The following is a 19,040-nucleotide window of genomic DNA, read 5'->3' on the forward strand; positions in this document are numbered from 1 at the left end:
GAGCGTACGCACATGTGTTCTCCTCTGTGTGTGGAGAAATTGTCTTTAGTTCCCTTGTGCTTCTCTTGTCTTTGAACTAGAGGACTCTTGGGTCCATATCTCATGCTTGTAGTTTTAAGCTTGTCTGTGCCTATATGGTTCTCCTGTGTGCGTGTGTGTGTGTGTGTGTGTGTGTGTGTGTGTGTGTGTGTGTGTGTGTGTGTGTGTGTGTGAGAACAGGGCCAGGCCCCAGATGAATAGAGATAAGTTAATTTTCTCCGGCTTGTTTGAAGTGGCTACTTTATCTGCGTTCGGGAGCCTCGCCGCAGAAGCACATGTTGGTGCTTAAAGAGCTGCTGTCCTTACAGCCCGGAACATTCCACACCGCTGCCTGTCATCCGGCCAGAGTTATCCTTGCTCTGAGACCCAATGTGTGTGTCTGTGTGTATAGAGACATTAGTGAATGTAGATTTACTGTGGCGTGATTATATCCTATGAGGGAGAGAGTGATCCTGCCAAGACCTTCACTAGCCCAAAACGCAGCACTCGCTCTGAGAATTATTCACGTATAATTATGCATACATAATTATACATACACAAATCACAGCCATACACAGGGTTAATGAATTTATGGGATGTTTTATCAAAATAATCTGCCCTTAGCTTATTTTACATGAATGCTAACCACAGCACATCTATTACTCAAGTCAGTTTTATGGATTCAGTCTTTGCATTGGTTATTTCACTCGTGTCTTTGCTGTGTTTTTTTGTCAGTAAGGCCCAGCATTGTTGTTCTTACAATCCAAGTATAAATTGTTGTAGTGGGGTGGGTATGACCAAAATTATATACAGTATGAGTATTTAATGAGCAGTTATGCTGTAAATATCACCACAGTTGCATAGTTGTTTTACCTATAGTATTGTATTGTAATACATTTGTGTGAATTTCAATAATGAGTGTGCTGATTTTGTTTTTTGCAGGAGTAACGCCAACCAGCACCAACCTGCCATCTGTCCCTGCTTTATCCCCAATGACCCAGAGCTCCACCCCCAGCATGAGGTCACACATCTCCCTCACTGCTTTTAACTGATATCTCATGCTGTGTTACAAACAACTAATATATTTGGGTGATTCTCATGAAATCCAGATTTAGAAGATGTCCAGCATCAGAAAATTTTTAAAAAGCCCTTGAAGACAATTTTTTGCACATATAAGATTAAGGTCTGAACTTACTGCAACCCTTATTTTTAGAGGATTTTAAAAATATTTCTTATAGAATTATTTACATTTTTAGATTATCATTATCAAAAATTATCATTACTTCAACATGATATTACATTAAATATATGCATTTACAAACTCATGTTTCGGTAATGAGAACTAAAAAGTTGTCTATGTACTATGACCAACAAAATTGCAACTTTTATCTGGAGAGAAAAAATAAGAACTGCTTACCTGGTAGCCATCTTGAGTGTCACAGTCAATTATGTCCCTCCCTACAATTTGTTTTTGAAAATGTTAGTTCCTTAAGGGCTTAAACAATGATTGAAAATTGTTGCGGAGGATGAGAAAATTGGTCTTGGACACATTTATATACCTTATTATTGTCTCTGCATTTACCAATGATCGCCAAATACCACATGTTTCTGTACTGTAAATGTTTATAGTATAACATGCACTCAAGCTTTTTATTTTTTAGATTTTTTAATTTTAAATATTTCCATGTCAAGGAACTCAAATCCAGTCATGGACACGTTGCGGTAATGAAAAATTTCCAAATTGGTTTGTATGATTGAAATCATGTGCAAAATAGTACACGAATAGATGTTTTTAACTGTATGCTTCTTATTTTGATATTCTTACTTTGCATTTACTTTTTTTATCAAAATGTTTCATGACACCTCATAATTCCGCGAGAATCACCCATCTGTGTACATATTTTATAGGAAAGCTTTTTAATTTTCTATATAGAAAGGAAAAATGTTAATCTAACTGCTTGAAATTACATACTTGAATTATTTCACTGTCAGTTACATTTATGCATTCAGGAGACACTTTTATCTAAAGTGCATTTAGGGTATACTTTTAGGGTGTATTAGTATGTTTTATTAGTGTGTTCCCTGTAAATGTTGTAAATTAGTTATTAATATAATTATCATTTTAATACTCTAAAATTCACTTAATAAATTGTACAGATGACTTTTAACTTATCTGTGTGCATTTGTGTGTGTTGCAGTATTTCTGAGAGGTTGGAGCACGCTTTGGAGAAGGCCGCTCCTTTACTGCGAGAGATTTTTGTGGATTTCGCACCGTTCCTTTCTCGCACACTGCTGGGCAGTCACGGGCAGGAGCTTCTCAGCGAGGGCACAAGTGAGCGACTTTTTACTGTTATTATCCCTCATGGCATCAGTAGTATATTTTACAGACATGCATGCCTTTGAAAGATGCAATCTGGGGTTTATGGCTGAGCTTCTCATCTGGTTGTGCATTTTGAGGATGAGAAAGTACAGAAAAGTTGTTTTAATAATTAAAGCTAATTAAATGGCTTATAGCATCACCTCTTGCGTCACTTGAGTAACAACTGACATACTTTTGTTGCCTGAGATCTGGATTTTGTAGCACCACAGTAATCAGATTAAAGCAGATTTGTAGCAGATTAAAGCAATAAATGTGGTTCAAAGTATGTTTTAACGTGCTTATTATAATAGAAGTGTTCTTGTATAAAGATCAGGGTCAGGGGTTAGCGCACTAATAAAAGAGTGTTTGGTCTGTCCTCTGACACATAGAGAAATGTAACACTGATTAATAGCCCAAGAGCGACTATAAAAGCTTCCTTCCTTCCTCTTTCTCCATTTTCCTGTTTCGTTTTCACCTCTTTCAATTGTTTCCAATCATTCACTAATTTCTACCAATTGTTTTTTTTCATTAAGCATATGTAGTTTTCTATCAGGTTCTTTTAAAGCTGCAGTTCAGATCAAAAGAACATATGCTCACCATATTTAGTCTTGTGTAATACAAGGCTCAAACATGTATTAGTTTACAGTAGCATCATGTAGGTTCATTAAGGTCATCAATACTCTTTGGCCCCTGCAAGATGGTGCAGAATTAGATCACTCTCAAATGTGAATGCATCAGCAAAGCAGATAGAGATGAGATGAATCCAGTATTTTCAATTCAATTACACGTTAGAACTGATTTATTCACCATGTTAGATGTACATTTTTGCACAGGTTTTTGTGTACAGTTAAAAATTCACTGCATTCTTATAGCAGGATACTGTTAAGCATTGAATGATGAAGGAAGCGTTTCCTACTACTGCTCAGATGAGTTACAGATGATTTCCAATCTTCTTTTGATTTCATTATCAGAGTGGGAATTCTTCAAATTTCTTTATCATCCTTTTAATGGTTACACTAGCTTTACCAAGTAGATCAATAAAAAAAATCTTCGTTCCCTGTTGACTTAAAAAATGAACATAATGCAATAAATATAAATACAGTACTTTCTGAAAGAAAAAAACTGAAAATCTATATTTAGATAAACAAATTACAGCAAACTCTGAATTTGAGATAAACTTTGGCAACAATAAACAATGACTCTTAACATGGCCTTAGCTAGGGTTTGAAAATAAGTGAGGTCCAAGGTATTTAGTATACTTTTTTAGCTGCACTGAATTATTACTAAAGTAAAACAAGAACTTTACAAGACACTAAAGAACTTTGTTTAGTGCTCTTGTGATTTCTTTTTTAGGATGACTTTGCAAAAGATTAACTACTTAATTGAATGAAGTAAAATAGAATGCTTCTGTTAAGATTAGCTTTACCGTTTTACGCTTCTTATTAACCTTTTTGGCTTGTTTCATTTAAACCAAATTGTTTTACATCTTTGTATCAGAGTTATTTTCATTTGTTTGATAATTTTGCTGTTGATACTCTTACAGACACAATCATGATGATTACTGCTTTTGTCTTACCGAATGTACCGTAGTATGCTGTCAGCAATAACCTGCCCACACTTAATGATGAGCCTGTGGTCTGTGTGGGTCCTAACACCCCAGTATAGTGATGGGGACACTATACTGTCAAAAAAGCACCGTCCTTCGGATGAGACGTTAAACCGAGGTCCTGACTCTCTGTGGTCATTAAAAATCCCAGGATGTCCTTCGAAAAGAGTAGGGATGTGCCCCGGCATCCTGCCCAAAAAAACTTGCCCATTGGCCTACTAATCATCCCTCATACTAATTGCCTATATCACTTGGTCTGCTCTCCACTAATAAGTTGGTGTATGGTGGGCGTTCTGGTGCAATATGGCTGCCGTCGCATCATCCAGGTGGATGCTGCACATTGGTGGTGGTTTAGGAGATTCAAATTTTAAAAAATAAAATTTTTACATTTACTTCACACAAGCACAGCCATTCCTCTGTGCCATGGGAACGTTATGAAGTGACGTGATTATGTGATGTGAACATCATTGAAAAACTGCAAACAGTTTTTGCAAGTTCCCGCAGTTTTAGCAATTCCCATTTTTTTATAATTTTTTGCACTTAATAAAGCAACATACCTTTTATGTAGATATTGGAGAGCAATTTAACATATTATTTCAATGCATTGTTTCTTTGGCACCTTTAAACATTACAGATTATAGTACATCAGTAAAAGGTAGTATTTATTTATTTGCTATATCAAATAACTAAAAGATTTAGACAGATTTAGAGTTGGAAGACCCAAGTTACCAATGCCTACCAAAACCCTGTTTGGGCTTCTTTAGTGCAAATGACTCTATGACCGTATTTTATTCTGCTTTTATACCATGCGCTGTTTATTGCTTTATTCTGATTGGTTGAGAAATTTTTCACGGGTATGCATTATTTTTCTATAAACGTACACCTAACTGCACACCTAACCTGTCAAATGTCTTAAAATAAGACTAATTGTTTTAGCAATGTCTGTGGTTACCATGGTATAAGCAGGGTAATTGACTCCGGTCCCTTGAATTATTTGGAAATAATGCACACACACGGTGTAAAGGCATTGCCACCTTGGGTTTGCATTATTTTCCAACAATTCAACGACTTGTCATCAGTTATTCCTTACCTATAGTTAAATATTTGATCACAAGATTCAGCAATTGTTCAGACAGTCAGAATTACAGGAAAGTTTTAGTTGTCATTATTTTAAAGTATATATCTTTCTGTCTCGCAGGTCTAGTGTGTATGAAGTCCAGCAGTTCTGTGGTTGAATTGGTCATGTTGTTGTGCTCTCAGGTAAGTCATCCCTCCATCTTTCCTCTAGGTATTCTTCACCTTTCTCTTCCTCTTATTCTTACTGTTATTAATTTGGCCTCACAGTTGTTATCTTTATACCGCCAGCCTGATTTCTTTCCAACCAAGTTACCATTATAGACAAAAGTCCAGTAAAATGGCCAGGAGGGCCTTCTTAATGCTGTTGATATGAGTTCAAAGGTCAGGGGTCCTGACCCAATGTAACCGTCTCGGTCATATAGCCAGTCAGAGAGGATAATGCAACATTGATAGCGTTTTGCGATCGATCGGCCTTCCCATCAGGTTTTGTCTGCTGATGTTCCAGAGGCAGGTAAAGGATTTATAGCAGTGCTTCATGTGTTTGTGTCCGTATGTACTTCTAGTTTAGAGATAAAACCAGACTCAGTCTGACAAACCTCCTTAATTGAAAGTCCTTGCCTGAAATGTAGGTTCATAAATAAAGTGCCCTTTGTTTTAATTTTAGTAATGCAATTTTTTTCTTTTAGTTGTAGGATTAGGGTGAGTGTTGTTCAAATCAATAGAAATATATTGTATGTTAGCTGTTTAGATGGCTAATTAAATCTGACCAAACCTTCCTTTGGGGACATTCAGGAATGCCTTCAATTGGAGTTAATGGTGTCATGGTAGACTCTGATTTGTGTGTTTGTGAGTATAAAAGAAAAAACCCATTGCATATGCACACTTTCGAGTGTAATTGTGTGATGGGGGTAATGGTGGTAGGGATAGCGTGCCCTTAAAGGAGGAGAATCACTGAAGTGTGTGATATTCTGTCTGTCACAACACACACACACTTGTATATGTGGTATAGACACGTATGGTCTTTATACTGTACAAATTGTATATTTTATACCCTAACCCTCATAGAAAACTGTTGAAAGTTAATTTACAAAAATCTTATTTTCAGCAATAAAGCACTTCTCCTTCTTATATAACCCTCACGGTCCTCTAAAGGTAATCCAAAGAGATCAGACTGGGGGTGTCGGGGCCGCATAAATTTACAGAAGTGAGGCGTGAGGTGCGGGTCCCTTTGTGAACCCAAGCATCCAGAAAAGAGAGAATAAATGACATGCTCTAATGCACCTATTTGTCATATCTGTCACGCTGTTGTGTAATGCTAATCTAATCAAAGGGGAGAATTTGGGTTCTGCCTGCCTTTACTGAAAAAAGCCTCCGGCCCAAACCCCGTTCCAGCGGTGTCGCGTCGCAGGCCCTGCGCTGCAAAGAGAGGGCTGCGTTACTGCTGATTACTTCAATAAATCATCCGGTCTAAATTCTTTCAAAGCTGATGCAAATGTAATTTTATTGTGGGGGAGAAACGGTGCAAACGGCAGCAAAGCTCAATTGAGGTCCTGAGCTCTGTTTACCTCAAGCTAAATTACACACACAGTCGGTTATAGCGGTGATAATTGCATTTATATGAACACTGACCGATTTTTTTCGTTCTTTTTTTTAAATGACCCTGTGGTTAATCAGTACATGACTGCACAGGAAGTACTGTTGTTGCGAACAGGAAGTGAACAAGCCTGTTTGTTGCCAGAAATAGCATTGATGAAGAAAAGTGTTGATGGATTACTTTTCTTTTGCTTACATTTCCTTCTCATCTAAAGATAGGATCCAGCCGGATACTACAGCATCTGTAGAGATTTTCTAATTAATATCCATGGTGCAAGATGGAGTGGGTTTGGGTCCAGGGGTCAGAGGTTGGGGTCACAGACTAGTTTTTAATCACTCAGGATTAGACAGCGATTCTTAACTGCAATTTTATTGCACCCCTCTAAAATGAAGCCCTTTTATTTCCAACGCTGGATCAATTTTCATCATCTTCCATAGCCCTTTTGTGGTTTATTGCTTTCCACTTATATGTGTTTTATTGATAGTTATTATATGTAGGTATTTTAGACATATATGACTTTTTAATGTGTTGTCGGATGTTTTGTCTTATTTATTACTACTATTACTCCTTTGCCTTTTTGGAAGGTTTAAGTATCTGATAATACAGCAAACTGCCACATTGGCTGTATACTATCAGAAAAAATTTACAAAAGTTTACAGAGATGTATCTTTGAGTTACCAATATGCAGGGATGCACTGAAAGGGAAATTCTTGGCTAAAGTCGAATAAAATGTAAAACTTGGCCGAATAAAATGAAAAACTCAGCTGAGGGCCAAATACCAAACATCCGAATCATATTTGTTTTCCAATTATTTTGCCAATTTTCCTACGATTGCACAAGTTACATTTTCAGATTTTTTTTTTTTACTATATTTATTTCACATTATTTAACTTTTTTTTTTTACATTCCAGTAGTCATTAAAAGGCTTTAAACACCTGGTCACTTCTCTGATCAGATGTTAAAACTGTTCCATTTACATTCGACCACATAAATGAGTCTTGGCTAAATGGATATTATTCCGATCTTCTATTCCCACACAAAATGCAAGTAACCTATTCATTACTCTGCCTTTATGAAACTTGTTCAACAAAGCGGTCTAACCAAAAGCTTATTTCTAATAAACGTTTCATTTCTCGTTTAATACAAGTGTGTTTGTCATTGTAGGACTTTACTAGTTTTAGAAAGTTTTTACTACATACTGCTGACGCTCTTCGTCGTACTATGACATGAGATGAAGAGCTAATGTCTCTCGTAGGGGTGACCCCGAATAGTCGAAGATTCGATGCATCGATAGGAGAAGCCTGATTTGACTACCAATCTCACAGTCGAATCGTCGCAGATGTGTTATGAAATGAGGATCATTCAATTTTGGCCGTATATGGGTGCACACATTATCTGATTTCACATATAACGCATAGTGTCTATAAAATCATTAATTTCAGTGTTTTTCATGCTATAAATTAACGTTTAATGAATTGTAAATAAGTTTTCATCGTTTACAGTCACAATCACAAATTATTTGTCATTTCTCTTTTTTTTTGGTCATGACTGCTTTGACGCGCTATATCTCCAAATTAAATAAAAACACTTAATTGTAGCCGGGGTTTCCAAGGCAGAATCACCTTTGTTATTTTTTTTAGGTTTAGTTATCAAAATGTATTTTTGTGTGATGTTCTGTAGATCGTGGCTTTAAAATGTTATGAGGAATAAATAAACAAATGTTGCCTTATATATTTTACCTTAAAAAATATATAAATGCATCGTCAGTTTTGTCTTCGTTCATCACTTGAAAGACAGTTTTGGTCACTTTAACAGAAAGTTGTTTATGTGTGCTGCTTGTGAAAGAAAATAAAAGTTAACAATTTGTACCTTGTCTGGCTCCCTCCCAACCCATGCACACACATAGATATGATTCGACTATCGGTCGACTATGGAAAGATTCGACAATTCTGATTCGAATATGTAAATCCTTAGTCGAGGACACCCCTAGTCTCTCGTTCTCTATGCTTGTGCATTCAGCAGACAAATAAGTTACCTAGAATTGCAGATGTGTCTTTCTCATACGCTGCATGGTGTTCAGGATGTCTTAATTTTAAATGATAAATAAAAAAATTGTAGTATTGTATTTTTTCGCGTCTTTCTCAGACACTTTAAAATGCTTTCATCAACATGTTTGCTGCATTTACGTCTCTTTTCTATGCTGGGGACTATTTGATTATGTCATCAATGACCTCATTGTTCGGTACTTTGAAAATAAGTTATTTGCTTTTTTCGGCTGAATAATTTCGGTTGCCGAACATTCAGTGCATCCCTACCAACATGTACCACTTAGGTACAAAAGTGTTCTTTTTGAAATCGCCCCGGTGACAAGTTCATGTACCTTTCTGAGAGTGTAGTGATCAAGTTTTGACATCCCGTTAGTTTGTGTTGAAGTTGCTATATTCGTGACATGTTAGATATCTAGGGCCAGATTTACTTAACGAACGTAGTGCAATTCCAAAAAAGGGCCGATGGGAGTGGTAATATCTGCGGGTTATTTTTCTAAAAATGCTCAAATTAAATAACATGGCGCAAAAGCAGATTTCCATAATGACCAACGCAATCTACTAAGAGCAGCGCAAATTAGATGCAGGGTCACAAATAGGCAGAGCTGATAAGGTGCGGGTGAATGCACTTGAGTTCAGCCCCATGGACATCCAAACTAACAATTTGGGGTGTGAAATTCCAGCTAACGAAGCCATAGTACACTCTAAAAACAAACGGTGCTATATAGCACCAAAAGTGGTTCTTTGCTCGTAATCATAGAAGAACCGTTTTTAGTGCCATATAGCACCAGTGAAGCACCGGTGAAGCACCTGTGTAGAACCATATAGTGCTATGTAAAACCAAATGTGGTGCTATATGGCCCCTATATGGTTCTACACAGGTGCTTCACCGGTTCTTCACCGGTGCTATATGGCACTAAAAACGGTTCTTCTATGGTTACGATTCAAATCAACAGTTTTGGTGCTATATAGCACCGTTTGTTTTTTTAGAGTGTACACTGAAAAACTGGAGGACATAAAATAAAGGTTTACATGAAGTTTCTAAATGCCTGGTATTGTGTGCCTTCTCCTAATGATTTATTTTTTATTTCCTCCACTAATTAAAAAATAACATGGCTTGGCAAACAATATTTTTGAATAATATGCATTCCAAATAAACTGTTATATGTGAAAAAACCCTCTGCCTTGTACAACACACTTTTTGAACTCTCCAAAACGTTCTCCTATCAGCTACAATCGCAGCCATTTCAAGCGCAAAATGATTTTTGGCGCTAAATAATGGCGCAAATAACAGTAATATCACACACGCAAACATTAGTAATATGCGTTGCGTGAATCGCATACATTTTTCGTCTGAAAGGGAAACTCCTATGTCAATATGTCAGTTGCAAAAATAACTAGACCACACCTTTTTACCGCTAATTTTTGCGTGTCTTTAGTAAATCCTGACAGTCGTTATTTAACGGCAAAATTATGGTTTGTGCTGGCGCAAGCTGCTAGTAAATCTAGTCCCTGGTGAAATATTCCAGCATGTTTTACTTTTTGTTTGGATTTCCACACCTGCGTTGATCCTATTACCAGATTTATGGCTTAATATTATTCTTTATTTGAGCAATTCATTTAACTCCTAACATGTCTGAAAGCCAAAGAAGAGTGGGAAATCATGAAGAGAGGGAAAATTAACATTTTATATTACACCTGTCAATAGTGGGTAATTCAAGAAACTATCAATAATATGTCCTTTATTATTATTATTATTATAAACAATTAATTGTTGGGAAAAATGTTTTTCCTTAATGTCACATTCGAAAACGAGCCAGTTTTGTGTGAAACGTGTCACAAAATATGAGGATGCATCATTTTGGTGGCTCAATTTGAAGATTTTTCTGCATATGTAGCTGCATGCAGTTCTGTTAAAAGAAACCTTACTGTGGGTTCACACCAGCCGCAGTTGATGTGTCAAATTCGCGTCTACCGCGTCTAGTGTGCCGCTTAAATGTTTTGAGTTTACTCGCTTCATTCGCTCGTGAAAGCCGCGCGTGAAATTTTAGTCATCGAGACATTCACCCGGAAATTCGCATCATGGGAGGGGCTTCTGCGACTCCGCTTGCTTCCCTTTTATCACGTCACTACAAGCTCCTGATTGGTTAATGCAGCGCTTTTTCTCCAAAGTGAAAATTTTTCAACTCGCACTTTGCCGCGCAACCCTCAATTCCCGTTAGGCGGAATCGCGTCTACCACGCCGCGCTAAACGCCTCATTCAGGCCGGCGAGACCTCCAGACGCGCGTCAACACGCTTTTGCATTGACTTAACATTGAAATCACTCGCGCTTGACGCCTCTACCACGGCTGGTCTGAACGCAGCATAAGGCATCCTATATAGACCTCTGAAGGCAAATTTTCAACTGGGATATAGACCATTCTGCAAGATATAAACAACACTGGCCCAAAAGCACTTCCTGTTTCATTTTTTTTTAACACTACATAAACTTTAGGATAAAATACAATCAGCAGAACATATAGAACTCAATTAAATAGTTAAACAAACATCTTTAAGATATATGTGAAATCAAGAATACAGTTAAATGGTCTATATAAGACGTTAGAATTTAAACTGTATTGCATGGTATTATTAGTTATTCACTTTCACCGTAATTTAGCGCTCTCGTTTGCTGTTTATTTTGATCGCTGCTATCTATTTATGCATATCCACTGTAGAAGTGAGAGTGTGGGGCTTAATTGATTGTGGATGAGGTGAAAGAGAAAGCATGAGCATAAAACAACAGCTATCACAGCATCCACTCCATACGGGAAATTGCAAGTGATAGAGCTTTAGATTAGGCCCTGCATATTGCATGAAGATGGTCTTTGAGTGTCTTCATCCTGTAGTTCAAGCAATTCACATAAAAGCCTTGTGTTTCAACCGACCTAATTCTCTCTGACAACCCACACACACATACACCACCACAAGATATACCACCTGCTGTTGTACTGGAGAATATCACTTAAAAAGGTTTCAGCTTTTCAATAAATAATGGTGCTCACATTGAGACGGAGGAGTAGAAGCTACCGTTGAGTTCATGTAGATGTTCTGGATTTGATTGCCTGTCCTGCTCAATATAACATTTTAGTAGGGAGAAGCATCCTTGTGTAAATGCCATAGCACTAATTATAATCACCAGAAGAGCAATTGCGAAACTGGTCTCAGATCAGAGATGCTCCAGAAATCATCTCATCCGTCTGCTTGACAGTGGCCTCCTGATAGCTGTGTGTTTGTCGGAAATATATGGGTGCAGGGCAGCCGCGTTTCCCTATATCACCCATTACAGCCCAGACCCTGTGTCAGGTCATCTATTCTTTAGGACATTTATCTTCTGAATGCCTCACACGAGGGAAAGGCTGTGGTAAGAGAGAAAGACAGCGTATCTTCCCGAGCTTGTTTGCAAAATTCCCCTGTCTGCATGTTTCTGGTCTGCATTTAATGATGTAAAAGAGAGACACATCAGTACTCAGTGACCAGTATTGTACGGTGTAAATGACACAAATGTCAAACATCAGGTATTGGATAATGCAGCACACACTCCCATAGCAGTTGTTAAAAACAAAATGAATGTTTTACATGTTCCTTTTTTGGCGTTATTTGTAGTCATGAGCTGAGCTGACTGTTTTTACTCACCATACTTTGATCACTTGGTTGTCGCATGGTTGTTTTACATCTGCGCTATGATATTGTTGATGATCCTAACCAGGAGGTCTTTAACGTAGAGTTAACCCGTTAAACAGATGGGTACCTTCGTCAGTCAATACATACTGAAGACACTGACTTCTCCCTGAGTACTTGGCATTTCTTAACCTCTGACCTTTAGGAAAAGGATGGAGAGTGCCCAGTGGCTCAAGAGTTTAACCCCCTGGAGTCACAATGACTCTGGGATCAATACTCGCGGAGAGAGCGAGAGATGGAACGATGGAAAAAGAAATCGATCGGTCGGCTATGCTGTGAAAGTCTCCGCTGTGGCTGTACGCTGGATGTTTTCATGATTCTTCAAGTGAAGGCTCAACTTGACAATGTGTGTCAAACAGACATCAAAATACCTTGACAGAGTCTGCTGACATTTTCTTAACTTTGATGTAGTTATAAAGTTGTGAAAAAGTGTTGCCCCATCCAGATTTTTTATGCTTTTGCATATTTGGCACACTTTAATATTTCAGATCACCAAACAAACTAAAATATTAGATGCAGTTTTCACATGAAGGTTTTTATTATTAAGGGTAAACAAAATCCAGAACCCACATGGCCCTGTGTGAAAAAGTGTCTGTCCCCTAAACCTAATAACTGGTTGGGTCACCCTTAGCAGCAACAACTGCAATCATTAGTTTGCGATAACGTGCAATGAGTCTGTTACATCACTTGGGAGTATTTTTGGTCCCTTCATCTTTGCAGAATGTAATTTAGCCACATTGGAGGGTTTTTGAGCATGAAACCACCTTTTTAAGGTTATGCCACAGCATCTCAATGGGATTGACTAGGTCACTCCAAAGTCTTAATTTTGTTTTACTTCAGCCATTCAGAGGTGGACTTGCTGGTGTGTTTTGTATTATATTGTCCTGCTAAAGAACTCAGTTTGCTTTAGATTGAGGTCACGAACAGATGGCCTGGACATTGTCCTTCAGGATTTTTTTGTAGACAGCAGAATTCATGTTTCCATTTATTACAGCAAGTCTTCCAGGTCCTGAATTAGCAAAACAGCCCCAGACCATTACAATACCACCACCATATTTGACTGTTGGTATGATCTTCTTTTTCTGAAATGCAGTGTTACTTTAACTATTTCACACCTTCCAAAAAAATCAACTTTTGTCTTGTCAGTCCACACAATATTTTTGCAAAAGTCTTACGGATCATCAGATGGAGATGTTTTATGGCAAAACTGAGACGAGCCTTTATGTTCTTTTTGCTCAGCAGCGTTTTTCGTCTTGAAACTCTGCCATACAGACCATATTTGCCCAGTCTCTTTCTTATGGTGAAGTTATGAACACTGACCTTAACTGAGGCAAGTGAGGCCTGCAGTTCTTTGGATGTTGTTGTGGGGTCTTTTGTGACCTCTTGGATGAGTCGTCGCTGCGCTTTTGAGTGCAGCGTTGGTTAGCCGGCCACTTCTCAGTTACTTTCTCATTTGTTTCTGAATTTCTTTGGATCTTGGCATGATTGCTAGCTTTTGAGGATCTTTTGGTCTACTTCAATTTGTCAGGCAGGTCCTACTTAAGTGATTTCTTGAGTGTGAACAGGTGTTTGCATTGATTTTTGTTGTTTTTATGAATGACACGCACAGTCAGATATCGGTTCTTTTCTTGTATCATTAAAGAACCCAAACAAGCAAGATTACATTTTTGTATGTCTACATGTTAGCAAGTGTAGTTTTAACCACACTTAGACCTGGTTCACATTTCGCATATAAAACCATATGGAAAACATGACCATGGCACTTTTTTTCCTCCTTTTCAACGCGCTTTCAACACAACATTTCAACTCGATGTGGTGCCGGCGTGCCCGTTACAAGTGTCGCACTTGATTTGAGCATTCTACGTTCAAAATAACTTTTTTGAGAGCGCAAAAGACGCATTATAATAAAATAAAATAAATTGCCAGCAAGCTTTTGTTCTATCACAGTCATCCACTGTGATTTGCTAGGAAAGAGTCGTAAACTGTTTAGTTCAGGATAATAACATTTTTGTCTGTTTTCCCCAGAAGGCTGGGTTATTTTTAACCCGTAGTTGCGTTAAAAAGGGAAAAACCCAACTTTGGGGTTAAATTAACTCAAAAATGATCTATATTTGAACCAACTATGGGATAAAAACAACCTGCATTTTAGTCTAAAACAACTCACCACAAGTTCATTTATAACCCAACAGTTGGTTTTGTCCCTTTGCCACCAACCATATAGGCTAAAAATAGCCCAGCATTTTTCAGAGTGTACATTTTTAAATATATATATCTGCTCTTGAATTTAGTCCACATTTGGGGATTCATTAGGATAAAAATGGCCTCCAAGCATACACACCTCACAAAATCTCAAAAGTCTTAATCTTTCCAAGTTTCATAAATGTTGCTTTTAAGTTTGGATTGTCCATACGTGGCAATTCAAAGGCTTGGGTGAGTAACAGAGGTGAAGAGGAATGTGGTTGAACCTGAGGTTGAGTCGCCCCATCTCACAGTCGGACCCGTACCCCGCTGAGTGGCATAACACATACGCAAGGTTCAAGCGCAGGCCCAGGCCACGTGTTGTCTTCCCTTGTCTCCATCTTCATCCCGTCTCCATCCAAGACAGCGCCCCACGAGGGTCTTTGTGTCGGTGGATAACTCTGCTTTCAGCATTCTTTGAACGCAAGGCTCCGCAGAGGCCAAGAGAAAACACACTAACACCAACTGGCACTTAATTCTGCCGGCGCCCTGCCGATCTAAGCTATGCGTCCGGAGAGGGGGCTTTTCCTGACAGGAAGTGAGAGGGAGAGGCATCGGGGAACTTTACAGCTTGAGTGACTTTTAATTCACTTTCTGCCATTGTTGTCCTTGCTAAACTGGATGGAAAGAACCCTGTTATGTATAGTTGTGGCGTGAATCAATTAAATTAAAGTATTACTACCTAGCAGTTCTTGATGAGTGCTGGGTCTTCACAGACTGTCTCACATACTGTATATTGAATACAGTGTAAATTGTGGAATTTTGGGAGGGGGTGGAGTATCCCTTTTAAACCCTAAAGCAGGAATGCATTATTTCCAATTATATAATACTGATTTCAACTAGTATTATTGTTAATTTTATTAAAGAAAACTAAAATTATTATTGTATTTACAAACGTAAGAATGTAATGTCACCTATTTATAGTTTGAGCATGCAACTTTAATTTCAGCATTATTTTTGGTTTACAGGTTCAACAAAGCAGAATGGTTCTGTTGGCCCCCTGAAACCCACTTATGAAAACAATCTCTGGGGTACTAGCACCTCTGTTTTAGAATCGGTGTTAAAATGGGATCAAAATCATATCAGTGTGAGCATTCTCACTATGTGGTGAACAAAGAATAATCATTGTTTCTTTAGCAAAGAAAGGAAAACAACAAGATTTATGTACACTATTATCATTCCTGTCAAGTTAGATTATTTCAGTCATCACCCTCCCCCTAAACTTTTAATATTTTTTTTCTTTTATAAATGAGAAGTTTTTAGTAATCTTTTGACACCACAAAGCCCGGCTCATGGTAAGGAAGCTTCTAATCACATAAGTGTATTTAACCACAGTCCTCTGCGGTCGTTAAATGTAGTGAGAGTAAATATTTGCTCCCCTTGTAAAGTCCCCTTGTGTGGAGTGTCCTCACAGAAACACAGGCCGTATGGGATTGTATGTTTGCTTTGGAAGAGATAACATCTGAGAACACGCACAAGACTTGTAGAGTGTTCAACTCATCACATCAGTAAATTAAACTGTCTGGACGTGCTGTCAGATGCCATTGTGATATTGGAATCAGTTAATTGAAATAGACTCATCTTAGTGTTTAGCTCCCTGACAATAAACGCCCTTATAGGGCAACATAAAAAAAAATTGAAGTTCAAAGGATAATTTGGCCTGTAGTAATTTTTTGTATTTAATTTCAAATAAGTATGCTTAAATTAACTAAAATATTTTCTTAGTATTATTTTCTGAGGTCAAATTTGTGCTTGCACTGCCACAAAATTTTTTGTTTTTACAATTATTTGTGCCGTTATTAAGTAATAATATTTTTTTAAACTTTATATTGGCCTTTACAGCTTTATCTGATAAAATCAACAGAGGACTGGAAATTAAACAGGATGAGAGCGAGAGGAACAGGAATTGGAAATGGACCACAACCAGGGATTTCGAATATGATACGGTGTGTCGAAGTGCACACCTAAATAATGAACTATGACTAGCCCAAACAGAATCTGCTTCAGCAGATTTTGCGGAAAACTCTGCAGAATTCCGCGGATTTAGTGCCCGTCATTGACCAGCACACATACCCCGCGCTTAAGCGTGTTTGTGACCAGTAACTGTCATTGACAACAAGCACACATATCCTGCGCGTTTGTAAGCAGTCATTGTCAAGTACATTAACCCTGCGTGTGCTGTTTGCGTTGACCGTTTTTAATGATAGAGAGCACAAACCACTTTATATTTGAGATGAAATAAAACTTATCACTGAGTTAAGCAGATCTCACTTGACTCTGTCGTCTATGTGACGCACAATTGTCAGCACATGATCATTTCAAATCTGTTTACAAGACAAATGCTCTTGTTATTTTTAATATAAAGTTTACATTGCGTTGTAAAAATTATGAAATTATCTTCATAGTGTACGTGCTAAATTCATAAAGACGTATTATCACAAGCTTTTTTATTTTTTATTTTATATACAAACTATAATTCTATCTTGACATGCACATTATCTGGTTCATGTTGGTCCAGTTTAATTCAAAGGACTTAGGGGTTGTGTACACCAAAATTTTTACACCCGCGGCCGGCGCATGTTTTCAATTGTTTCCAATGGAAGCTCTGCGTTTTTAAAATAAGCCAGCAGCTAGCGGGTTTTTTCCGCGCTGAAAACCGGCGCTCAGCGGTTTTTCCGCGCTCGGCGCTGAGCGTCGAGAGTTGAAAGAGATTCAACTTTGGGAGAAAAGCTCCGCTCGTCAATGTCAGTTCTCACACGGCCGCCCAATCACAGTGGAGGAGGGGAGGGACATTACCACAGCAACCAACCGGCTCGCAGCTGAAGTATCACAGCTACCAAAACGCTCAGCTGAAGAAAGCTGGCACTCAGCTGAAAAACAGCTTGCATTCGGCGTCCTCAAGGTGTTTTCAGCCGCGTTTAAAAGTTTTGGTGTGTCCAGCCCCTTATTGGATTGGTGTATTTATTTTATTTTAAACCTTTAAAAAGTTATTATTTTAGATACAATTTTGCAATATTTTAAAAAAAATGACTTTAAATCATTCCGCAGATTTTTTTCAAAAAAATTCCAGAGAAAAAACCAAAAAATAACGTATAATTTTTGCAGTTTCATCAAATGCCATCAATGTAGCCTGTTCCAGTAGATAACTTAACCAAGTAAGTGTACATCACAAAAACAACTCTTAATATGTGGCAAAAAACAACAGGTATGTAGTCAATACATGTAAGAATCAAAATATCTTCATTTTTAAGCAATGGTCTGTGTTAATCAGTTTTAAAAAAGTTTATTTTATAGTTTAGGATGAGAGCATTGTCATACACTAGTAAGGTTTTTCTTAGATGGAAATAAATTGTCTGTCTTCCCTGTGAGTAACACTACCCTGACGTTTTAAATCCAGAATCTCTTGATCAAAGCCCTACAGTAGCCACTTTTCCACCGTAAATCGCCTGGTGCTCGGCGGACAAGCCGTAACGTAAACTTCTCCCGCTTGTTATGATCTGAAACTGTGCTCTTCCGTGTGACGGATCATTTTTTTGTTTCATCTAAGCTTCAATCCCCCAGCCTGCACAAAACAAACAAATACTTGTGATTATAATTGATGGGTTGGAAACTGGCAAGCGACTTGTTTATTTTCAGTGAACGAAGCCAAACGCTGTGCACATTTCCTTGTCCTGCCTCGCATTGTAGGTCTGCGTTGTTTCAGTTGTGTTTTAGTTTGAGGGTAATTGCGTTCCCTTAATCAGCAGTAATTAAGAATACAGAGCCATGGTAATTATAATTGCAAAACTAAACAAAAGAACGATCCATTGGATGACTAACAAAGAATATCTTTAACGTTTGTTGTGTTCTCAGAGGAAAAGTATTTTTGATTAGGTTTAATGTATGTGTTTGATGTTTTGGTATAAGCCACACAAGATTAATACTAATGTTGTTTGTAAATTTTATGATGACAATGTCTGCCTAATATGTAGTAAAAATGTAGCCTAATATTGGTTTCAGTTGTACTTCTCCGGGGATTTTAATGTTTTGCATTTTGACTGTAAAAATATTTGGACGTAAAGTTAAATGTTTTTCCCATCATGTGTTACATGTTTTAAATTATGTGTCCAGATATAATATACCAGAGCTTATGTTTATATAACTGAACATCAATCAAATGTGACATTTTCGCTGGTGTATTTGGCTAGTTTTGACCTCACTGTAAAAATGCTGCAATGCTACGTGCAATTTTAATCAAAATGGTTAGATCAAGTAAACTTACTTTTGTTTAAAGTTTTTGACATATAGTTGAAATAACTTATTAAGTTGAAATTATGTATTATTATTTGTTAAGTTCGAAAACTTATATTTATATGACTTTGTTACACTGAATTTTTTCCACT

At 37.6% G+C, this 19,040-nt stretch overlaps 1 protein-coding gene across 1 annotated transcript in view; it reads left to right on the top strand.

Moving 5' to 3' along the window:
* Positions 1-19,040, top strand: part of lrba (LPS-responsive vesicle trafficking, beach and anchor containing) — a 336,519-nt gene that overhangs the window by 123,056 nt on the left and 194,423 nt on the right. The window contains exons 31-33 of the mRNA XM_065254703.2: positions 961-1,039; positions 2,217-2,350; positions 5,182-5,243. Coding sequence (XP_065110775.1) covers positions 961-1,039; positions 2,217-2,350; positions 5,182-5,243 — 275 coding nt within the window. The remainder of the gene's footprint in view (positions 1-960; positions 1,040-2,216; positions 2,351-5,181; positions 5,244-19,040) is intronic.

The sequence above is a fragment of the Paramisgurnus dabryanus genome, chromosome 4 (assembly GCF_030506205.2).
Source record: "Paramisgurnus dabryanus chromosome 4, PD_genome_1.1, whole genome shotgun sequence".
Taxonomy (NCBI): Eukaryota; Metazoa; Chordata; class Actinopteri; order Cypriniformes; family Cobitidae; genus Paramisgurnus; species Paramisgurnus dabryanus.